At 33.6% G+C, this 26,275-nt stretch overlaps 1 protein-coding gene across 16 annotated transcripts in view; it reads left to right on the top strand.

Annotated features, from left to right (window-relative positions):
- The window catches only part of BCAS3 (BCAS3 microtubule associated cell migration factor), a 784,754-nt gene that overhangs the window by 263,668 nt on the left and 494,811 nt on the right, over window positions 1-26,275 (top strand). For all 16 annotated transcript variants that reach the window (XM_074262034.1, XM_074262038.1, XM_074262041.1 and 13 more), the window contains exon 13: window positions 1,064-1,157. In XM_074262034.1, the coding sequence (XP_074118135.1) occupies window positions 1,064-1,157 (94 nt within the window). The remainder of the gene's footprint in view (window positions 1-1,063; window positions 1,158-26,275) is intronic.

Genomic DNA, 26,275 nt, shown 5'->3' with positions numbered 1-26,275 from the left:
AAGATGAGCCGTGCCCCTCTTTCTTTGCCAGAGTGAAAATTAACTTATATTAGAGAGGAAAAAAATTTTTTCCAGGCATGTGTTGTATGGGCATTTATTTTGCTGGACTCGGCATACTTTATTGTGAGAGCTTCTTTTTTGTTTTCTTCTTTGTTCATGGATTGGGAGGGGAGTGGTAGGAAAATATTTTTAATGCATATAATAACAATAAACATTTTGAAAACCCCAAAACTGATTGCATACTTTTTTTGGTACCAGTATTAAGTATACTTGTATAGGTATTAAGCCAAGTAATTCTTTCAGATGTATTCTTAAATTGAAACAAAATAGATTGTGATTCATATTTATGGTATGATTTAATTATTTGAAGAATAAAAGAATTGCTGATATATTTTTTCATCTTGAAGAGTTCTTTTCTTTATTTTTTAATTCATTATTTTGAGCACATTTCTTCCTTGACTTCTGCCATATCAGTTTTATGACTGACAAGAAAATCATTAGTGCTAAATATTATTAGTTTATTTTTTTGGAAACCACATATGTTATTAATATAATTTGCTCAATTTCTTCTATCTGTGAGATCAAGAGTAACAAAATCACTATTTAAAACACTGATTAGAATCTTTCAGATAACTGATCCTGTTATTCTAGTCTAAGCTTATAGGTATGTTTATTTCAATTGTTTTGCAAGTAGTGATATATATATATATATGTGTGTGTGTGTGTGTGTGTGTGTGTGTGTGTGTGTGTGTGTGTGTGTGTGTGTGTGTGTATGCGTGTGTTTGTGTGTGTGTGTGTATATATATATATATATATATTTAATTTTAAAGAATCACTCGTTATAAATCCAAGAAAAAAAGGCAAAAAGAATTAAGTGCTCAGTTTATATATGTAAAACTGATTTTTTTCCCGTTCCTTATTACTCATTGACAAAAAACTCTACTCCTTTCCTATAATGATCCTGTAAGAGCTACAGTATGTGTGATGATGTTTTTCCATCTCACCACCTGTATTTTTATCCAAGAAATGTTTCATTTTCCTTGTTTTCTATGTTTTTTTATAGGTGCTTGTAAGTGAAGACTCTGATGGCAATGGCATTGTGGCCCATTTCCCTGCCCATGAAAAGCCTGTTTGCTGTATGGCTTTTAACACAAGTGGTAAGTGGTCTCTCTGGCATTGCTTTGTTAGTTTCTGAATTTGGATTAGTTGAAGTGAATTAGTTGAAGTGACTATTTTTAATGGAATCCTGCTTTTCTGCAAAACTCTGATTTAGCCCAAGTAAGTAAATTGTCCTCATCGAAGCCAACATTTCCTGCCATTGTTTTTCTGTATTATTATCCATCACCAGGATAAACCATTTTTGTTCTAGCATAAATTATTATACATTTGTTCTTTTTACTTTGCATTAATTCATGCTTGTTTACTCAGCTTTCTCTTGATTATACTTTTAACTTATTTCTCAGAATTGTGATACTCAAAATTCCACCAGTAGTGCATTAATGTGCCTGTTTTCCTAAAATCTAGCCATTATTTGCTATTGCTTTATTTATTTTTTGTGAAAAATGTTATGCCAACCTTTTGGGTGTGTGGTAGAACTTCAGAATTGCTTCCATTTCACTTCTCTAATTACTAGTGATATGGAGTATTTTTTTAAAATATGGCTTTAAATGGTTTGGATTTCTTTCCATGAGAATTGCCTTTTTATATTTCCTGACCATTTATATCTTATATAGTAGTACAACCTTCCAGAGGAGCAAATTAGAAATCAATACTTATTCTAACTCAGAATATTTGAGAAGGGGATGTAAATTTTCAAACTTCTTAATCGACTTTATTTTATTCATATTGATAGTATTATGTATTTATCTAGTTGTTTGTCAACTGTTTTATGATCATATATATTACGAAAATATGTTAATTTGTTTTTAAAAGTATGTTTTATTCATATTTTCTGTTTCTTCCATCACTGCATATCTTTCCTTTCCTAGACCTTATAACGAATAATTTTTTTTAGAATGGAAAGAAAAGTCATCATAACTGAAACATTGAAAATATTCCAAAATATGTGCAATATTTGTGAACCTCCCATCTCCATGATATTTTTCAAATCTTTTCATTTGAGTCCCACTTCATATTTATAATTTTGCTATATATATATATACTTTTTGCTATATATATATATACTTTTGATTTTTTGGTGTGTTGTCCTTTATATTTAAATTATGGTAGTTACTGTGAATATTGTTGTTTTCACTCTGCTAACTTTATTCTGCATTAATTCATAAAAATATGAATTTTTCCATGTATTTATTAGTCACATACATCATTTCTTTTAGGACAGTAATATACATAGGTAATTTCTGATCTGCTTTCCAACTGATAGCTATCTTTCTATATCTATTATCTTTGTAAGCTTTAGCAATAAGAGAAGAAAAAGAAATTAAAGGAATTAGAGTAGGTAATGATATGATGGTATACTTAGAAAATCCTAGGGAATCAACTAAAAACTACTAGAAACAATTATCAACTTTAGCAAAATTTCAGGATACAACATAAATCCACATAAACCATCAGGTTTTCTCTATGTTATAAACAAAGTTCAATAGCAAGACATACTAAGAGAAACTCAATTTAAAATAACTGTAGATAATATAAAATATTTGGGAGTCTACTTGCCAAGACAAAGTCAGGAACTATATGAATATTATTACAAACACTTTCCACACAAATAAAGTGAGATCTAAACAGTTGGAAGAATATTGAGTGTTCATGGGTAGACAGAGCTAATATAATAAAAATGACAATTATGCTTAAATCTACTCATTCAGTGCCATGCCAATTAAACTTCCAAGAAACTACAGAGCTAGAAAAAAATAACACAGTTTGTCTAGAAGAACAAAAATTCAAGAGTTTCAAGGAGGATTAATAAAAAAAATGCAAATGAAGGTGGCCTGGCTGTATCACACCTAAAATTATGTTATAAAGCAATGATCATCAAAGCCATTTGATACTGGCTAAGAAAGTAGTGGATCAGTAGAATATGTTAAGTTCACTAGACACAATAGCCAATGATTAGAGTAATCTAGTGTTTGATGAAACCCAAAGACTTTAGTTTCTGGGATAAAAACTCACTGTTTGACAAAGATTTCTGGAAAAATAAGAAAATAATATGGCAGAAATTAGGCAGTGACCAACACCTAATATCCTATATTAAGATAAGTTCGAAATGGGTTCATGATTTAGATATAGTGATACTATAAGCAAATTAAGAGAACAAAGGATAGTCTACCTTATAGATCTGTAGAGAAGGAAGGAATTTATGACCAAACAAGAATTAAAGTACATTATGAAATGCCAAAAGGATAATTTTGATTATATTAAATTAAAAAGTTTTTGTACAAACAGTACCAATACAGACAAGATTAGAAGAGAAGAAAAAAAACTGGGAAAACCTTTTTGCATTCAAGGGTTCTCAGAAAGACTTCATTTCTTTATTAATATTATAGCTTTTCATTTACAAAATATATGCATGGGTAATTTTTCAGCATTTACCTTTGCAAAACTTTCTGTTCCAATTTTTCCTCTCCTTTCCTCCACCCCCTCCCCTAGATGGCAGGTAGTCCAAAACATGTTAAATATGGTAAGGTATATGTTTAAATCCAGTATATGTATACATATTTGTACAGTTATCTTGCTGAATAAGGAAAATAGGATCTAGAAAGAAAAAAAAAAAACCTGAGAAGGAAAACAAAAATGCAAGCAAACAATAACAAAAAGATTGGAAATTCCATATTGTGGTCCACATTTATTTCCCATAGTTCTCTCTCTGGGTGTAGTTGAGTCTCTTCTTTACTGAACAACTGGAACTGCTTTGAATAATCTCATTGTTGAAGAGAGCCATGTCCATCAAAGTTGATCATCGTATAATCTTATTTTTGCCTTGTGTAATGATTGCCTGGTTCTGCTTATTTCACTTAGCATCAATTCATTTAAGTCTCTTCAGGCCTCCCCGAACTCATCTTGCTAATCATTTCTTACAGAACAATAATATTTCATAACATTCATATACCACAGTTTATTCAGATAAAGGCCTTATTTAAAAAATATACAGAGAATTGACTAAATTTATAAGACATAAGCCATTCTCCATTTGACAATTTTTAGATGAAGAAATTAAAACCATTTCTAGACATGAGAAAAAATGCTCTATATCACTATTGATTAGAGAAATATAAATTAATACAATTCTGAGGTACCACTGCATATCATTCAGATTGGCTAAAATGACAGGAAAAAGATAATGATAGATATTGGAAGTGATGTGGGAAAACTGGGACACTGATACATTGTTAATGGAGTTGTGAAGTGATTCAACCATTCTGGAGAACAATTTGGAAGTAACTATGCATACCCTTTGATCCAGCAGTGCCTCTATTGGCCTTGTATCCCAAATCATAAAAAAGGAAAAAGAACCCACTTGTGCAAAAATGTTTGTGGCAGCCCTTTTTGTAATGGCAAGAAACTGTAAACTGAGTGGATGCCCATCCGTTGGGGAATGGGTGAATAAGTTATGGCATATGAATGTTATGGAATATTATTGTTCGATAAGAAACAATCAACAAGATGATTTCAGAGCAACCTGGAGAGACTTACATGAATTGATGTTAAGTGAAGTGAGTAGAACCAAGAGAACAGTGTACGTGGCAACAATATGATTATGTGATGATCAATTCTGGTGAACATGGCTCTTTTTAATTTCAGGCCAATTCTAGTAGACTTGTGATGTAGAGAGCCATCTGCATTCAGAAAGAGGACCATGGGGACTGAATGTGAATAACAACATAGTATTCTCATCTTTTTTGTTGTTATTTACTTGCTTTTTCTTTTCTTTCTCATTTTCCTCCCTTTTTTGATCTGATTTTTCTTGTGCAGCATGGAAATTGTGGAAATATGTATCAAAGAATTGCACTTATTTAACATATGTTGGATTACTGCTGTCTAGAAGAGAAGGGAAGGGTAAGGAAGGGAGAAAAGTTTGGAACACAAGGTTTTGTAAGGGTGAATGTCGAAAACTATCTTTGCATATACTTTGAAAATAAAAGAATCTATGACGATCTGACTTGTTAAATGAATCCTTCTGCTTAGATTTGATATTTACCAAAGTAGGCATATAAGATAGGGCTAAAGGTGCTTTAACAACTGGCATTGATTCCATTGTCATCTTTGTACTATATAAATTAACAAAATATTATGTTGAGATATTTAAAAAGTTAAAATACAAACTAAATTTTTTTTTAACAATTTAAAAAAGAATACATTTCTTTGCCCTAGTAATAAGAGACATATGATGTGTTTTTCTTCTAATTTTTTTCATGGTATAATGTTTGATGTTAAAGATATATATATATATATATATATATATATATATATATATATATATATGTATGTATATATACACACACACATTATCCATGTATCCATATATCTATCACACATCCATCCACAATCCAAACTATTTTTGTAATATTTTATTTTTAAGCAAATATTTTTGTTACATGAGACAAAATTATTTAATGTTACACATTTCATTTTTTAAGTAAAGGACTTGGCATTTTCCATACATTCACTATTTGTATATCTTCAGTTATGATCAGATCCTTTGAAACTGATTAAAAAATAAAGTCTATCTTTTCTCTCTCCATCTTTCTAGTTGAAGAATGGTAGTAGAAGAGTAATCTATAATACTTTATTTGAGTATGCTTTACAGTAAGTTCATTAATTATAGAGAGTTTATAGAAAGATATTTTGGATAATGACTGATGAGTGAGTAGAATAAGTTTGGCTTAATTAATGAAATCAAACATAAATTGAAATTTGATTATGGAAAAAATTACATTTCAAAAAAGTTGAACTTTTGTTACAGCTTTCAGAGTGACCAATGAGATTTATTTTGTGTAGCGAGCTGTCGTCTCCCGAAGCTGCCAATCGCTCTCTGGGAAGAGATCTGCTGTGTCTACTCAAATCTCTCAGACAGATTCTTCTTCCTGTAGAGAACCGTTGTCTCCAGGCAGTTGCCATTAACTCTTGTCCAGAGAAGTGACTTCCCTTCCTGCAGAGAGCCCCATCAGGCCTGATGTAATGCAGAGACTTCTCCTCTTCCTGGAGTGCTGTCCTCCAGCCCTTGTCCTTCCCCAGTCCAGACTGCTTTCCAAGCTCAATGTTGCCTCTTTTTATCCTCCCAGAGAATGGGCGTGGGATAATGCAAGGGCTTCTGGGAAGAACCACTTCAACCAATGAGCTTGCTCCTTCTAGGATTCCTAAGGTGTAAACTCCCTTTACAGGTCTGAGCCAGAGAACTGTCGAGTCAACCTGAGTTCTCACCTTGTAATTGTCCAGACAACTTGAGTTCTCACCTAGTAATCCTAACATCTCCCCCTTTCTTTTGATTTAGAACATAGGATAGAAACATAAATCCATCAATATGGGAGGCATTACACATAATTACATAGTTACATAAGCACATAGTAACATAATACATGCTAGAAGTATATAACAAATAACATGATCAAATAATCATAAATTGAAAATTTATAAATGTCCATAAGTCCATTGTCCATTAGTCTCATCTTGTGTGAGGAAGTCCAATGATTCCTGCTGGTTTTTAAAATTCTTTAACAGTCTTCTTATTATCCATGCTCTTTCAGTGTCAGATGTTTCTTAGATTTTCTCCTTTATTTTGAGGTCTTTCTCTTTTTCTGTCTCTCTCTGATGGACAAGGCGAATACGACTTGTTGGCACCCATATGATTCCTTCTCCTGCTGAAGAAATACAAGCAAACCTTCTCTTCCAGGCAGTTAACCTATCTAATTACCTTCTATTTACCACTTTCTAAATCTCTTCTCATCATCTGACAATTACATTGGAGTTGTTTGCACTGGACACAGTCCTGTTGGTTTAAAAGGCCTGTATTCTCCCCAAGTATAATCCATTTTTGCTATCTGATTGTCTTTTGGCTGATTTATCAGGTAATCCCTTTCTGCCATGTGATTACTTTTCTGCTGGTTGATCAAATCAGAGTCCTGACCTTCTAAAGGCTCTTTGGGTGTAACATCAGCTGCCATCATGCCCCAAGTCTTTTTTGCCTGGGGCCCTGGACCTGGGCCCCTCATCCCATTTCCCTGGGTCAATCTACATTCGGAGGCCCAGTGGAGACCCTTGTGACATTTTGGACATGGAGTTTTAGGTCTTCTCTCACCCTGTCTTCTCACTGTATCTCCATATCTACACTGAGCTCTTAGATGCCCAATTTTTCCACATTGAAAACATCGCTGAGTTTCTCTACAAGTCCCTTGCCAGAAGGGACCCTGTCTTTCCAAGTTCATCATCATCCGGGTATAAAAAGCATTTGTTCCCACTGTAGCACAGCGTCTTATGATCTCTTCTAAAGGAGCATCTTTGTCTAATCCCCATATAATTCTTTTGCAAATCTCATTGGCATTTTCCTTAGCCAGATGTCTGGTCATTATTTCTGTAGCTGCATTTTCTCCAATAGTTCTTGTGACAGCAGTTTGCAAACATCCCACAAAATCTGCAAAAGGTTCATTGGGACCTTGCTGTATTTTAGTGAAAGCTTCCCCCCAATCTTTCTGTCCAGGGAGGGAACCCCAAGCTTTTATTGCAGCCTTAGCAATTTGCTCATATATTGTCATGGTATAATTAATCTGTTCTGAATTCTCTCCATACCGACCTTCACCAGCTAAGTGCTCAAAAGTGAATTGTGTGTTAACTCCTATTTCCAAATTGCATCTGACTTGAATTTTACATAATTCATGAAACTCCGCAAGCCATAGCAAATTTTCTCCAGGTTCCAGGCATGTCCTTGCTATGGATTTCCAATCATTTGGAGTTAGGACTTCATAAGACAAACCATCTAGTAACATTTTAACATAAGCTGATGTAGCCCCATAAAGGGTACAACCTTTTTTCAAATCTTTAATTTTATTCAAATCTAAAGGTGCATATCTTCTCCTTTTTTGACCTACAGAGTCAATATCTTCAATCACAGGATATGCATGTATAAAATCACTTATATCCTGTCCTTCTCTCTTAGCTTTAACCAATGCTTTTTCTAATCTTGTCATAGGCTTAGGCTGCTTCACAGGCGATTCTGTTTGTGTTTCTGCCTCTTCCCCTCCTTCTTCTTCCTCCACCTCTGAAGGCGGGGTTGATGTGGGCCTGTCAATAATCTGTTCTCTAGGCAGGGTTCTTCAAGAGAATCATACCATAATTCCTCATTTAAATCCTCTTGCTCTAGGGAAAGATCTTGATCTTTCCTTTTTTCCTCACACTTCCTCCTCTGTTCATTTTTAGAACTTTTCCTTCTCCTACAACTTGCTTGATAGTTTAAGGCTAATTGAACTATGTTGTAGATATAAAATACTTCTGCAGAAATTGAACGAGGCCCATTTTTTTGCATGAAATTCTTTCATTTCAAATCCCACTAGCTTCCATTTATCTACATCTATCTTTTCTTCCTCTAAGAACCAAGGGGATGTGCGTCTTAATGCAGCCAAGAGTTTAGCAATCTGTACCCAGGTTACAAGTAAACTCTGCTCCTCAATTATCAATTACCACTCCTGAATGGGGGTGGAGCTGAGGTTGCCTCTGGGGCTGAGGTCCAGGGATTGTATTTAGCTAACATCTGCCCCATTTCAGCTATAAGAGATTTCCTAACAATTTTGAAATTCAAAAGTTTTTAGTAGCCTGAATTACTAAGTATTTCTTATATTCAAAGTTGTGTTTCTTTTGCCTAGGACCTGTTTACAGTAGGCAGTGAGGAGTAAAGCAATGATATTTTGGGAAGGAAATGCAAGCTTAGGAAGAAAGAAGATAAAAGCAAGTGACAGATTCAAGTATTATTTATTCTAAACTTTAGTCAAAAGCATAAGTAACAAGTGGCTAATAGGGAAGGAGGAGAGTATGATTTTAAGATTTTTTTTTTTTCTGACAGAAAGCAAACTGGACATAATATGGAATGAATCGTAACATTATTTCCAAAGTAATAGAATATATATTCATTATAATGTTTTAGGAGTTAGGAGGGGTTTTTGAATCCATACAGAGCCTTTTCTTTTTGTTCTTAGAAGCAGTAGTGATCTTTTAGTCTCTCTTGGGTAGGATATATGTGTATGACATGACTGGATCTAAGATTCAGAAAAATCACTTTACTGGATGAATGTAAGAGTGTTTTGGAGTGGGGAAAAACTTGAGGCAGGTAAACCCTGCCTCATGAAGTGTTTTGTTTGAAGAACAGCAAGGTATTACTGGAGTATATGGAATGGTGTAAGATGTAAGAAGACTAGAAAGGTAGAGAAGGGAAAGAAAGCTATGAAGGGCTTTTGGCACCACACAGGATTTTTATATTTGGTTGTGAAGAAGATAATAATATTAATTATAGGTAACATTTATATAGACTTTTAATGTCCCAGATACAGTGATAAACATAGTTCAACTAATCAGTCTCTGAAGCTGGGTCTTCATGGCTAGAGACACTGTGTCTCTTTGCAAAATATTGGGGAGCCACTGGGATTTATAGAGTTGTTGGGTTGATAAGTATTTACCTGTATTTTAAGATGATCACATCATCAGGTGAGATGGGAATGGACTGGATTTAGGCGAGGTTCATCACAGATGGATTGGTCAGGTTTTTTTCAGTGGTCTAGGTGTGAGGGGATGATAGCTGATACAATGTTAGAAACAATGTCAGAAGTTATAAAGTGCTATATGAGAAATATTATGAAGATAAAACTTATAGATTATTGTAACAGCTTTTATTTGGATATTGAGAGACAGTGAGATAATAGAAGTTGACACATAGCCTGAGTGCATATTAGGATAGGAATATCTTGAGGATATTCCTCAAGAATAACAGGAAACTTAGGAAGAGAGAAAGGTTTTAGGCAGAAAAATAATGTTCAATTTTGATCTATAAATGTCTAAAGGATATCTAATTTGAGATGTCTAATAGACAGTTGGAGATTCAAGATTGGAGGTAGGTCAGAGATGTTAGAGATGGATAATTAGATTTGAGAATCATTAGCATAGAAATGATCGTTGAAACCATGGGAGCGGTTGAGATCTCCAAGTGAAATGGTATGGAGGGAGAAAGGAAAGTAGCCCAAGACAGAGCTCTTGGGGAAACTTACCATTAGAAACCTTGACCTAAATGCAGATCTTGTAAAGGAGACTGAAAAAGAGCATTCAGATAGATTTAAGGAGAAATAGAAGTGATTATATATTAATTAGTTATATCTTAACTAATAGCATAAAAATCTAGAGAAGAGAGAATAAAGGAGAGAGTGATAGTGATTTGCATTATCAGAGATTTCATTGTGATTAAAGGAAGATGAAAAAATTTTTTTAATTAATTTATTTTTTTTTATTATATATATATATATTTTATAATATTATCCCTTGTATTCATTTTTCCAAATTATGCCCCCCTCCCTCTATTCCCTCCCCCTGATGACAGGCAATCCCATACATTTTACATGTGTTACAATATAGTCTAGATACAATACATGTGTGTGAATATCATTTTCTTGTTGCGCAATAAACATTAGATTCCGAAGGTACATGCAACCTGGGTGTAGCTACCTCTGTCCATCATTGATCAACTGGAAGTGAGTTGGTTTTTCTTTATGTTGAAGATTTCCACTTCCATCAGAATACATCCTCATACAGTATTGTTGTTGAAGTATACAGTGATCTTCTGGTTCTGCTCATTTCACTCAGCATCAGTTGATTTAAGTCTCTCCAGGCCTCTCTGTATTCCTCCTGCTGGTCATTTCTTACAGAGCAATAATATTTCATAACCTTCATATACCATAATTTACCCAACCATTCTCCAACTGATGGACATCCATTCATCTTCCAGTTTCTAGCTACAACAAAAAGAGCTGCCACAAACATTTTGGCACATACAGGTCTCTTTCCGCTCTTTAGTATTTCTTTGGGATATAAGCCCAGTAGTAGCGCTGCTGGGACAAAGGGTATGCACAGTTTGATAACTTTTTGGGCATAATTCCAGATTGCTCTCCAGAATGGCTGGATTCTTTCACAACTCCACCAGCAATGCATCAGTGTCCCAGTTTCCCCACATCCCCTCCAACATTCATCATTATTTGTTCCTGTCATCTTAGCCAATCTGACAGGTGTGTAGTGGTATCTCAGAGTGTCTTAATTTGCATTTCTTTGATCAGTAGTGATTTGGAACACTCTTTCATGTGAGTGGATATAGTTTCAATTTCTTCCTCTGAGAATTGTCTGTTCATATCCTTTGACCATTTATCAATTAGGAAGATGAAAATTGAGAAAAGACCATTGCACTTAACATTTCAGAGATAATTAGTAACTTTAGAGAGAACTGTTTTGGATTTAATAATAATTTTTATAGCTAGATTCTAGAGAGTTGAAAAGAGATTGAAAAAAGAAGTGAGACATGTTATAGATCAACTTTTTAAGGAGTTTACAATAGGGTAGCTTGCTTAGATGATAGATTAAGTGGTGGTTTTCTGAGGATGGGGAAGGCATAGACATCTTAGTAGACAGTGGACAACTGGCTGGTAGAAAGTAGTAGAGAAATGATAAGTGAGAGTGGGAGTGATAATTCAATCTATTGGAGAATATGTGAATGTAGAGAAATTTGTTTTGGTAAAAAGAAGGCCTACCACTTGTTGCATGAAGAGAGAAAAGCAGTGATAGTTGCAAAAGGCATCTTGGAAATGTGAGATGAGGAGGAGAGGAGAAGAGAAAGTTTAGGGTTTAGGGTTGCAAAGAAGAGGAAAAGGTGGGATAAGATAGCGATCAACTAAAGAAAGATTTTTAAGAATTCATGAACGTAGTGCTTTGCAAGTAATGGCAAGATCAAGGTTTAGACCATTTCTGTAGTTTAGGTGTCTTGGAACTATAGGTCATGGAAAATGAGTAAGTTTAGAAACTGTGATGTAAGGATAGTTGAAGGAGTTCATTCCAATATGTGTTTTGAAGTATTTTAGGATGAGGAACAAGTTGAGGAGCAGCAAGCAACTGTGAGCCAAGCACTGGACAAACTGGACAACAAAAAAGGGAATTGTTTTCGAGATTAGTAGAGAAAAGCTAAAAGAATTTTGATTGGGCGAAAAAGATTGAAGGAAACTTTACCTATTTATGGTAATAGAGGGTGAATATGATGATAATTGTAATACTAATATACTGATATTAGTGTAGGAATCTTCAGCTTTTACCAGTGACTCCAGGAAGCTTTAATGCATAACAGGCACAACCCAATAAATTATCTTGCAGACAGGCTAACTCTGAGGGTAACCAACAAGTCTCAAAATTGTCATTGAGTTGGGGGGAGTTGTCTATCCCAAGCATATGAAGACTTTTCTGGGTAATGGTTGGATTAAAGTAATTTATTCCAGTGGCCATGAAAGCAGCTGAAACAAGCATTGTGGAATGTTTCCTGGGCTATTGCCAGTCACTTTGACTGTTGTCCTACTAGTGGGCTTTGGAAGAGAAACTCAGGAAGAGAAAGGCCAAAGATGATGACTTTATGCAACTTGATATCATCTGTGATGTCATCCGTCCTCCTCAAAAACAGCAATAGAAATGGTGAGCTGTTGTCTCCAGACGCTGCCGATCGCTCTCTGGGGGGGAGATCTGCTGTGTCAACTCAAATCTCTCGAACAGATTCTTCTTCCTGTAGAGAGCCGACTCCCCTTCCTGCAGAGAGCTGCGTCAAGCCAGATGTAGTGCAGAGACTTCTCTTTTTTCTGGAGTGCTGTCCTCTTTTATCCTCCCAGAGAATGGGCGTGGGATAATGCAAGGGCTTCTGGGAAGAACCACTTCAACCAATGAGCTTGCTCCTCCCAAGCACGCAAGCTCTTCCTTAGGAATTCACAAGTCAAACTACCAGGAAAGGCCGGAACTAGAGAATTGTTAAATACTGACTTAGCACTTAGTAAGAACCTAATATCTCATTATCTCATTAGCACTTAGTAAGAACCTACCAGTGAGCAAGATCTTTTCCAAAGCCCCTGTCTTGACCAGTTAATTAGGAGGAATTTGAATAAAAGTCAAATTAATGCTGCAAAGGATGTCCAGAGATACTGTGATGTAGTCAAAGTAGCTTTCCTCATCATGCTATACTGCCAATATTTTGGAATTGAACATTCAAAAATGAATCAAAGACTAGAGTGTGAAATAAATATGGATCTGCTAATCAAATAGAACCTCACCTGGGCTGTTCTGTTAATTCTCTCAGAGTCTTATATCTTTCTAAGAGATGCCTAAGAGCTAATGATCAATATTTTCTTCTGAAAAATCAAGATCTCTACAATCAATTTTCATATTTCTTCCAAATCTTAAAGCCTGTGGATCAATGAAATGACTAAGAACCAAATTTTTCTTTTTTTAAACATATCATCTGTTTTCCATTAATCAAATGGTAATAAGGCAGCTATATGGCACAGTGGATAGTATACCAGCCCTGAAGTCAGGAGGACTTGAGTTCAAATATGGCCTCAGATACTTAATACTTCCTAACCATGTAACCCTGGGCAAGTCACTTAACTCCTTTTGCCTCAGGAGAAAAAAAATCAAATGGTATTATACAGTATTTTAAGTAACTTTTATCATCAAGGGCTGATTAGGGAATATGAAAATGCAAGTGGAAACTAAGTATTTCTATGAAACTTTATCTTTTTAATTTATATTGCTAATTTATATTGATATTGTGCAACTCCATTATGTGAAGCATACTTACATATTTTTTTAAGTGTTTAAACAGAGAAATACAATCTGCATAAACCTGCAGCAATGACAGTGAATAGGAAAAACATGACTGCTATGGAATGTAAATTGACATGGATTCTGTATATAAACATGTTCAGAGTCACCTTGGCTAAGAAACTTGGGGAGGTCGCATATTGAAAATACATATTATGAAGAGAAGTGCCACTTAATCGAATATGTTTATGAAAAAGCCTATAAGATCTTTGTATTTATGGTTGAATGCCCGGAAATATACATATAAGACTTAAAAAGAGCAGGAATGGAAAAAATATTGCCAATTCAGCATATCACAAATATCCTTTTTGCTTACAAATCAAAGTAATAACACTATCGCTATTATTAAGAGTAGAAAGATTATTAAAATAATAAATTCTGTGTCTTTTCCTGCCTTTTACATAAAATATGATTAAAAAGTCACAGTCTTAATGTGTTGAATAAAGATATTGCTTACAGTTAGATGTAATGTTTGTAAGAATTCTTCACATTAAACAAGATGATAACTTCTATCAGAGAGTTCTCTGACTCCCTAACCACTAAGTAAGGATTAGGTTAACTTGTGAAGACACATCCCAATGCAAATCTGGTATGTCATGAGAATTTTCTTTTTATACCTTCACCAAATGATGACATGACATAGAGCATTATTAATTCCATACTATTATAAATTTCATCTGCCTCCCACCATCAAAAGTATACAACCATCAAGATTAGACAGGGAACAATTCAGAGAAACATTTTCCTAAAATCACCCTGGATTTCCAGACTTCCTACCAGAGCTTGGAGGGGTTGTTATCCTCACATATTTCATGTTTATAAACATTTTAAAGTGGCTAATGTGACGGAAAAGGAAAAATAACATATTGGAGGAAATGTGGAAAAATGAGTCATTTTTATCTCTGGGAATGTCTTAATTCTCACACTTGTCAGGTTGATAATGATGTTTAAGAAAAGGAGAGTTGTTGGAGGAGTTTTAAAAGGATAGGCATACTAATGTTTTATTGGAGGTCCTATGAAATAGTCCAAAACTGAATTAATCTGATGATGGAAAGTAATGTGCAATTATAGTGAAAAGATCAATAAACTAACTATGCCCTTTTATCTGTTGATATTGTACATTGAAGTATATAGCACCAAGAAACAAAAGAATGTGCATATATGGATTTTTGTTCTGCTTTTATCTTATTTATTTTGTTTTTTAAAATTATATATAAACATTTTTAACATAAATTTAAAAAAATTTTTGAGTTCAAAATTCTTTCCTCCCTTCTCTTTTCTTCTCATTAAAAGGCAAACAATTTAATATAGATTATGCCTGTGCAGTTATGCAAAACATATTTCCATACTAACCATGTTGTAGACCCCTTATCCTGAAAAAGAATCTGGTTAAAATAAAGTAAAAAAAATTCAGTCTACATTTAAGATTGTATCAGTTCTTTTTCTGGAAATGGATAGCATTTTTCATCCCCAGTCGTCTGGAATTGTCTTGGATCATTGTGTTGCTGAGGACAGTTCATTCACAGTTGGTCACCATAGAATATTGCTGTTACTGAGTATGATGTTCTCCTGTTTCTGTCCATTTCACTTTGCATTGGTTTATATGTATTCCCAGATTTTTCTGAAAGCATCTTGCTTGTCATTTCTTATAGCACAATAGTATTTCATCACAGTCATATCTCTCAGCTTGTTCAGTCATTTCCCAATTTTTGGATATCCTCTCATTTCCAGTTTTTTTTTAAATCACCACAGAAAGAACAGTTATAAATATTTTCATATATAAAGGGTCTTTTCCTTTTTGAGTGATCTCTTTGAGATACAGAACTAGTAGTGGTACTGATTGATCAGAGGTTATGCAGAGTTTTATAACCCTTTGGGCATAGTTCCAGATTGCCTTCCCCAACAGTTGAATTAGTTCACACTTTTACCACCAATGTATTAGTGTCTCATTTTTTCGATATTCATTATTTTTTCTTTTCTATCATTTTAGATGTGTATAAATAGCTGTGTATAATTTGATAGATGTGTATAAATTTGAACTATGTGAGGACAATAACCTCTATCAGTTCAGGTAGAAAGCCTGGAAATCCAGAATGATCCTAGGAAAATGTTTCTCTGTACTTTTTCTGCTTTTAATGTACTGAGATTGGGTGCATGGTACAACTGAAACTTTATCTCAGAAGTAGACAATGATTCATAGTGGTCCCAATTATGATTTAAAATTGTATGTGCCTGGGAAAGTCATTTACTTCTAAGTAACACAGTAACATTGACTTTTCAAGTTGATAAGCATTTGTCAGTTTGTGTTGGTAGAGGAAATCTCCTCAACCAGAGATCAAATGTCCTACCACAAGTTATTTGCTGACTCCCAAATATGCATCTCAAATTGCCTATTGGACATGTAGAACTGGATGTCTTTTAGACATCTCAAACATAATGTCTGAAATGGAACTCATGATTTTTCCCTTTAAACTTTTCCCTTCTTTTAACTCCGCAATTATTGTTGAGAATTCTCTACCATCCTTTCTATCCTACAGGCTCTCAGCCTAAATGTCATGCTCAACTCTTATGTCTTTCACTATGTCCCCCCTGCACATCTCCATATTCAATATTTACCCTCATAAAACCACCATCTCCCTATTTTTCCAGTCTTTTTATATCTTTCCCTGTATGTAGTCTGTGATTCGGTGACACTACTCTGTTTCATATTCTTTTCAAAAGACATTCCATATCCCAATTTTTGTCCTTTTTGTTGGCTATCTACTCATTTTTGCCTATTGGATTCCCTGGTTTCCTTCAAGACTTTTCTACAAAAAGTTTTCCCTGGTCCCTCTTACAATTAGCCTCTTCCATATTTTTATTATCTTCTATTTATCCCATATATACCTCATTGGTACATATTTCTTTGTGTATTTCTCCTTTAGACTGTGAATATTTTAAGATCAGATTGTCTTTTGTTTTTAATATTTCCTCAGCTTTTAGCATAGTACCATGCACATAGTAGAAGCTAAATAAATGTTTATTGACTGACTCTATACTGAAGTGTTTTTCTCTTGTGCATTCTTTATTCTTTACTAATTTTTAAAAATTTCCCTTATGACAGAACGTTTTCCCCCTGCCATTCTTAATTCCATGTTGCCTCTTTTCTCCACAAAACAGATTTATGGAAAAAATTACTGAGTACATATGTGATTAGAAATTAAATAATGTGATAAAATATATTAAAATTTTATTGTTTTGAGGCTACAGTAGCATTAACCAAGCAAAGAATTGCAAAGATAACATTCACAATTTTTCTTTTAGATATTGATTATTTTAAAAATATAAGCCCTGGGTTAATCAATGCTATCTTCCTTCAACTTTTACATGTATAGTAGTTTGAAATTGCTTTCTTGGAGATTGTTTGGCCTCCTAATGGTTCCAAAGTTATTCTGTAAGTTTGGTCTAGGTATTTTCATAGGTTATATAGTAGGGCCACTAACAACAATAATACCCATTACGATACTTTTAACAAGTTTTGGGAAGTTCATAAAAAGCTCAGTGATTTTAACTGTGTGATTTTTAAAAAGCCCATCTGTATTAAATAATAGCAACTCAGGTTGGTTTTGGTATGTCATTTTTGTACTGATGTTTACTCAGAAATTCTTTATTTTATGATAGTAAATTTGGATGTGATAATTATGTTCCAAAAATGTATGATAGAACTTCTGAGAAACACAAAGCAGTATACTTTTTAACAGCAAATGGCAGACCAGTGCAATCTCCTGGGCAGTGTTAAAGAATATTGTAAAATTTATGTGACGGAATAATGGTACAGAATCAGCTGAAAGCAAAATGCTGGTTAGTAGAATGGCTAGCATGCATTCTGTGGTGTATGAACTCTATTCATAGAGTTGAAATTAAAAGATGCTATTAAACAGAGTTGTGAAACATCTAGTCCCACAGCTGTATTTGGTTTGTTTTCTAATTTCTCATTGCCTTTCTTGTTTATTAGCTGTGACTCTGACTTCAGAATTAAAACAAATATTTTAAAGGCAGCATTTATGATTTTGTCAAACAGGGGGAGGGGCCCAGGACTCAAATCTGGTCAGGACATTGTGGATGGTGTTAAGTATTCTCATTATATTCTGCAATCATGGTGAATGAGCTTTTTTAGAAAATAGTGTCCATAAATCAAGTAGCCAATAAGCAGTGTAAAACATCCCCTTTCTGGTAATATGAGCAAAATGTACAAGAATTTTGATCTATTAGTCTATAATAGGAGCATTCCTCTTTGGTTTATATTTAAAACTTAAATCATTATTTTGAGGATAAGTTCTGGTAAAGTGAAAATATTTTATCAACTTTAGTATTAATCTGCACAACTGTGTATTATAAATACAAGCTGTAGATTACTATCTTTGCAGTGAGCAAAATTCAAAATAATAAAATAATTGCAAACCCATTATTCCAAAGTAGCACCCAATTTCCTGCTATATTAACAAGTAGAATGCACTTCTGAGGTTTTTAGCTAGAAGATTTTAAAGAAGAAATATTTTTCAGCTTTAGGAGAATTCGGAAGGTTTTACAGAGGTAACTTTTGAACTGCATTAAGAAATGTAATTAGAGATGTGGAGATATAGAAGGAAATAAGGAAGAAGCAAAAATATTTTAAGCGACTATTATGTACCAGATACTGTGCTAAGTGCTTTATTATACATCTTTTGATCCTCACCACAGCCATTTTAGAGTTGAAGAAATAGAGGCAGGTAGAAGTTGTCATTTGCCTAAGATCACACAGCTAATAAGTGTCTGATGCCAGATTTGAATTCACTTTTTCTAGTTCCAAGCCAGTGCTTTTTCCATTGCGTCATTTCACTATCAAGTTAAGTGAAAGTGCTATGTTGTGGTCCACATTCACTTCCACATCTTCTCTCTGGGTGTACATGGCTGTCTTCATCACAAGATCATTGAAACTGACCTCAATCATCTCATTTTTGAAGAGAGCCATGTCCATCAGAATTGACATCGTATAATCTTGTTGTTGCCATGTATAATGATGTCCTGGTTCTGCTCATTTCACTCAGCATCAGTTCATGTAACTCTCTAAAATCATCCTGCTGATCATTTCTTATAGAACTATAATATTCCATAACATTTGTATACTATAACTTATTCAGCCATTCAATTGATGGGCATCCATTCAGTTTCCAGTTTTTTTTACCACTACAAAAAGACTGCTTGGTTCTATTTTTCATAAGTTAATGTAAAAATAATTGAATATTTTATCTATAAATAGCAATTTGAAATTTTTTTGCATCTCATACAAAAAGTTCTTGTACCTTATGCTTTGGTGTAAAATAAATTCCTAAAATGATTTCTAGCTAAAGTTGTTTATTTTGTATGCTGTTCTCTGTGTTATATTTGCTTCTACATATAGAAATTTCTTCCATTGAGAGTAAAATTCCTGAATTCAAATGGGGATTTGATAAATTGCTGGAAATCTCTACAGGTAAAAGAGGCAGGGAAAAGGAGCTATACCCGATACTTTCTGTATTAATTATCATTACTGTTACATTGACATAGTCAGCTACGAATCCTGAAAAAACCTCCAGATATTTAAATTGTTCCTTATTTCTTTAAGAAAAAGCTTGTAATTGAATTGAATGTCAATGTAACACTAATGATAATACTGCCAAAGTTAATGTTATACTTTTAAATTATATCACATCTTCAAGAATTCTTTGTAATTTTGTAAAATAATGATAAAAAGAATCAGAAACAATAGCATTTAATAAGCCTGTATTTGATAAGTTGGAAAACAAATTATTTTGGAAAAAAACCTCTCCATTTGATTAAAATTTTGGGGAAAACTGGAAAGAAATCTGGCAGAAAACATGTAGAACATCTTATACCACATTTAATAATACATTCTACATTGATATATGACTTTAATATAAAAAAAAATTTAGAAGCAATGGTGATCATATAATTCTTAGAGCTATAAATAGGAGGTGGATTTTTAATCAAAAGATAACAATTACAGAGAGATAAAGTAGCATTGATTACCAAATTCTAAATGATATATGACCTTAATATTAAAGTGCATATTCTATAATATATGTATAGCTAATAGAGGGAAATGGATTCTTAACTAAACAAGAGATAGAAGCAATTACAAAATATAGTTTGATTATATAAAACTGAAAATGGAATGGACAAAATTAATGTATCTAAGATGAGAAGGGAAACTGTTAAATGACAAAAAGTCTTTATATGAAATTTCTGTGATAACATAGATTTCTGTGATTTTTTTTTAATCTAAGATATAGAAATAGTACTTACACCTAAATATAATGTATATGTGTGGCTATACACACATACTTGTACTTAATATAGGTATACACATGTATGTTATATGTGTACATGGATAATTGTATATATGTGGGGGGGGATGTTTGAAACTTACCATATCCTACTATATTAGTAGTCACAGCATATATATATATATATTATATATATACATGTATATATATGCTATATATATACATGTATATATGTAATCAGTTTTTCAAAGAATTGCAATTGATTCTACTTTGGTCTGCGGACAGGCCAGGTCAGATTATAAAATGTGTCACAAACAAGTCACAGGAAGGTAATGAGTTTCCTTTTGCTTCGATTTTGGGTGACTCTTTATCCATGATGACTTACTTACCCTTGTATTTGGAGGTTATATCACTTCTCTAATTCTAAATTTAGAGACCATTGAGATCTCTTCCAGTTCTACTATTCTCTTAATTCATATAAACTCAGTTTTCCTTGTTCAAAGTCTGCTGTTGAAATTACTATGATGATTGCTGAAGATATGTCATATGCATGCCTTGCATTGATTAACAAAACAACTCCATTGATAAAAGAAGTATGGACAGTGGTGGTTATCTCTACACAACTGGTTCTTAAACCATGTATTACTTTATGTTAGTGAGATTACAACAGTATTTTTTATAATAGCATTAGGAAATAATATAAGGAAATAATAAATAAGGAAATAAAGCAAATAGGCAACAATAAAATAGAATATTATAAATGAGGGAGGACCTCATTAATTCATTGCTAAAGGAACAGTAGAGATAGAGAATTTAGAAGATGATTTTTCAGCTTTAGGTGATGATTTGGAATCAGAATTTATTTTCTTATTTTGCCATGTGAGAATGGATCAATTTATTTGTTCAGTTTTAAAATGCATTTTGGTAACTTAGCAAAGGTTTAACAGGAATATTATTGTTACTCCTTTTGGTTTAGATAGTGTTTCATAGCCTTCATTGCATTGAAGTTTGTCACTGGGAACAGTGACCTCCCAAATCAGAGCTTTGATTGATTAGTGTCTCATGAGGAAAGAAGGTTATAAAAGCCTGTTGCCTTGGGATCTTCTGACTTGTCTAGGAGGTTTTTCTAATGGATTAGAGGCAGAACATGCTGTTACTTGAGTAAAAAGTCCCATCTGTACACAAGCATTGGTCTGAGTATATAGTCGACTTAAGTACCAAGTACTTAGTTTTAATTTTACATTTGCCCTCAGTTATAGTTCTATTTTGTTGTAATTGTTATACTTTGCTTTTCAACTTATAGTCTAATGTTTCAATGTATTTTAATCTAGAACCTCTCTTGATGAAGAGTTATTATTTTGTTATTTTCATTTTACACCTGTTAAAGTTGTATAAGAAGAGACTTGAAGCTATTTATGGCAATTTAGACATATAGTGAATTAGTCATTGGTGGGGAGGTCAGAACTGAACCCTTAAGAATTCCAACTTCCAGAAGACTTGTGGCTAGGATGAGCAACATCCCTTCACTATGTTATGGGTATAAGCCACAATCTCTCTGATTATGTTTAATTCATTCAAATCCAAGAGATGCTGAAGATTGTTGTTAATAATAGTTGTAAATTGGCTGTTATGCTAATATGAATATGGAAGTGTGATTGTGTGGGAATCAAATCCAGTCACCCTCAGGAATAGGAGGTGAAATTCTACCACTGAATCAAAAATGATTGAAATTTCTTGCAATAAAGGTACATTTTATATTTGTAATTGAGAGACACTAAGTTGGACATGTTATTAATTATGCAGCTATTGACATTAAAGAAGATGAGTATTGGTTTTTATCAGCCAGGAAAGGGGAAACAGAAGTTGAAAACTTTCAACTTGATGAAACAAGCTTATGTTCCTGAAAAAAAAGTTTTAATTTAATTTAATCTAATTTTAATTTGGTAAATAATTGATTGGCTTTCCAAAGGCCTTACTTCTATCACCTGAGCAACTGAGAACTGTGAAGTGCAACACATCTACATTTTAAATAATTACCCCTCCTTGGCATGGAAAAAGCTTTTCCATCCATTAATAACAGGAAAATGAATGTTAGGCCTGCAGTAAAACAGATTAAATTGTGTACCTCTTTGGATGCTTGAATGCATCTTTAACAGAGCCGAAATTCCTCTGGTTACTTAAATGCTGTATATTGAAATGTGATGGTGGTCTTGAGTTAATAGTTAAAGAAGTTTAAATTGGAATTTTGCACAGAAATTATTCCTCTTGATCACAGCAAGTAGGCAGAATACTATTGAGTCTTAATTGCTTGATTGTTGAAGTGTCTATAATGTTTACAGATGAACTAGATGGGTACTTGGCCTTTTTCTTGTCTTCTCTATGAACCTCTAGATTCACACTTCCAAGCATACATATTCAGGGTCTTTGTTGGTACTCAAGGTTGGTACTCAAGTCTCAAGGACTGATTACCAGGTGTTTTTATTTTTGTTTTTGTTCATTAAATCAAGGGTGTTTTTTGTTTTTTGTTTTTTTTAATTGCAGTTTTGCTCTAGTTTATTCCATAATCTTGTAAAGTGGTTCCTTTCAACTCTTGGCATATTAAATGGATTACTCCCTGGAGTTTTAATTCTCAGTTGTTAAATCTCCTCCTCTTACTATAGCTTGACTTTGTCTTTCAAGGAGCACCTATTAAAATGAATGTTAGCAAGATGATATGAAATGCATTTTCAGAGTTATGTCAGAGTCTTGCTTATTTATATTTCATACCTGAGTCCAGGAACAGGAAATAAAATTCCTAAGATATTTACCATTAAGTTGAACTATATGATTGAGTCTTTTCAAATCAAGTCAATAAATACCTAATAGGTACCTACTCACAGTGCTGAGCTATGAAGATTTAAAAAAAAAAAAAAAAAAAAAAAAAAAAGGCAAAATCCAGCCCCTCCTCTCAAGGAGCTTATAAGGGAGACAACATGCAAACAACAAGGTACAAACAAGATATATACAAAATACACTGGAAATAGTCAACAGAGACATTAATTAGCATTAAGGGGAGGTGGAGAAGGGTTCTTAGAGATTGTGAAGTTTTAGTTAGGAAAGTTGAGAGACAGAATTGAGTAGGGAGAGAATTCCAGGCATGGGAGATAGGGCAGTTAAATGAAATAGAGTCAGTAAATGGAGTGTTCTGTGAAGGTACTCTCCCAGAGGCCCATGTTACTAGAGTGCAAAGTATACCGAGGAGTAAGTTGGAACAAAATTGGAAAAAGGGCCTGCTTGGCAGGCCCTGACAACTTATTGGATATAGTTTATAAGAAGAAGTAAGGAATAAGCCAGGAAAGTAAAATTGGCTGGTTTGGGCCATAAGAGGGCCATGGCTGAGGTAGGGGCATGAGAGAGATTGAGAAATTGTGCATGACACAAATTTTGAGCCTGGTTGCCTGTGAAGATGAATGGTAGCACTGAAATTGCATCTTCCAAACAAGCTTTTCTCAACCCTTCTAAGATTCCAGTCCCTTCCCTCTATTAATTTTTTCCTATTTAGTTTGTATGTAGCATGTTAGGCATATTTGATTTTTTGTTTTATTTTCTTTCTCCTTAATTTAGATTGTGATCTCCTGGGGGCAAAGTCTTTGTCATTCTTCATATTTGTACTTAGCCCCATTCTATTCTCTATCTTATCTTCCTGACTCACTGACCATACTTCTCTCCCCTTTCCAGATTTATCACTTGTCACCTGTATTTTGTTCCCTATTATTCCCACCCTACCCCCAAATCTTGCTCTTTATTTCCCTGTTACCATTTAATTAATCAATTAATATCAATTAATAATCAATAAGCATGTATTAAGTGGGAGATGATGCGTAGTCAGGGTATTAGGAAGTTAATCAAGATAGAGAGCAAAATAGTGTTTTTCTGTCTATTTCTCGTCTTTCTTGTCTGTGTGTGTGTGTGTGTGTGTGTGTGTGTATGGGGACAAAAAGAAACAGAGACAGACAAAGATAATAAGAAACAAAAATTGAGACAGAATATTCTGGAGAATGGGTCAGTAACAGTACCACATGATCACACCACAGTTTGATCCTCCTACCTTATCTCCTGATCAAACCAATCTTCCGCTAATTCTTGCTTTATAGTTGGGTCCTCTTAAATGCCTTACAGCATGTTGTCACTTGAGCCATCTTGCTAAAAATCTGTAATGATTTTATCATTACTTATGATATAGCATTCAAGATCCTTAGCTAGTTTTTCTTAACATTTCATCTCCTACAACTTCCCATTATTACTCTTCTGCTTCAGGTAGATGTTAATCTTCAATTTACAGTTTTCTGAATAGGCCTTGCCCATTACTGCTTCTATGTTCTTTGCTTATACTATTTTTCTTTCTGGAATGCCCTTTTCATCTTTTCTACTTACTTCATGCTTATTCTTCATGGCTCACTTAAAATTCTACCTTCCCTATGACATCCAATCTATTTTTTCCCTTCTATTGTCTATCATTGGAGAAATCATACAGATCATTTAGTCATTTCCCTATATTTAGCTTGAACCCCCTATGCAACTTGTTGGTACTACTAGTGATCAACTAACATATTCTTGAATATCTTCAATAACAGGGATTGTTAGCTCCTCCTACACTTATCTTAAAACACTAAGTGGTTAGGAATTTCTTCCTGTATTACTTTCAGTTTTTGCCTCCTTCTGAGGTGGGCCCCCCCCCTTTTTTTTTTTAGGTTTGTCTCTTAGATTTAAGTAGGATAAGAACAGTCAATTCATCTTTTCCAATGATATTTAAAACAACCATGTCTTTACTTTCTTTTTCTTTTTTCTGCATTAATCATCTTGACTCTTTTCACTGATACTCCTATGCCATGATTTCTCTTGGTCTGAATATTCTGGTTTGCATCCTAGTATATATACCAATTGTGCTTGTATTTTCTAATACCATTAATCTTATCAAATTATATATAAATTTTGCCTTCTTTTTATGTCTCTGCATCTTATGTTCTCAATGAAATTATAAACTTCCTGAAAACAGAGACCATGTCTTGTATTTTTTTTTTTGTATCATAGTCTACAATATCTTGTAAAAAGTAAACATTCCATGAATTTTTGTTGATAGTAGAAGAATACAGGACTAGAAGTCTTGTTGTTTGATCTAGTTATATAATATCTCTTGATTAAATTGATATAAAAGGATTCTTTTTAACTAATGAGATGTTAGGTTTCTTCTTCCTCTTAATATATCAATCTATGGTGGATTGATTATGAAATTCCTCCATCTTATAGTTTCATGGCTTTCTTATTTTTTCCTTTGTTCATACTATTATTTATTTACAACTAGAAAGATACACATCTAGGCCAAACCTTTCATTTAACAAATGAGGTGACTGAGAATCAGGGAGGTTAAATGTCTAGTTTATAGTCATGCAGGTAGCTGGTATCATTTTGGGTCCTCTAATTCCAGATCTGCTTGGTGGGGGGGTTCCACCATACCTTATTTTCCAAAATTTATATTATTTCTACCTCTCTCAACTTTCCTGTGGTTTGTTAGAAAGTCACCCTTCCTCAAGTAGTTTTTATAAAACCAAGTATCACTGGAATCCCCCAGTGTCTTTTGATGCTATTACCTCATGTCATGTTTTATTATTAACTACAGTTGGCTTTAAGTCTCTTATCCAAGAAAAAATGAGGGAAGTGGGCCTAGATGTGAACCACATTACATGGATTTAGTCAGTTTTTAGATAGGTTAGAAGAAAAGATAAAGTCTATCCTTTGTCCCTTTAGCCATATTTATTCTGCTTTCCCTGATCATTAGGGAATTATCAAAATCTTCAATAATATTTTGCTTCAAGTATGAAGCCCTAGTGATGGTATTAACTTACTGTATTTCTTTGTCCTATGTCTATTTTTAAATATTCAAATTTGATTTGACAGCTATATTGATCAGTCTTTTTTAATCACAGTATTTTCTTATGACTATAGTCTCAAGGATTTGTCTTTTCTCAAAGTCCTAGAATTTCATTTCTGTGATTTTTTTTTATAATCAAAAAAGAGTAACTTTTAATAGATCATTTAAAAATTAGCTTTTATGCATTTATATTATTAAAACATTTGGCTAGATTATGTATTTTATAATGTGC

This window comes from Sminthopsis crassicaudata, chromosome 4 (genome assembly GCF_048593235.1).
Source record: "Sminthopsis crassicaudata isolate SCR6 chromosome 4, ASM4859323v1, whole genome shotgun sequence".
NCBI classification, from domain to species: Eukaryota; Metazoa; Chordata; class Mammalia; order Dasyuromorphia; family Dasyuridae; genus Sminthopsis; species Sminthopsis crassicaudata.
The sequence above is the reverse complement of the archived record's forward strand: the minus strand, read 5'-3'. Positions and strand labels throughout refer to the sequence as shown.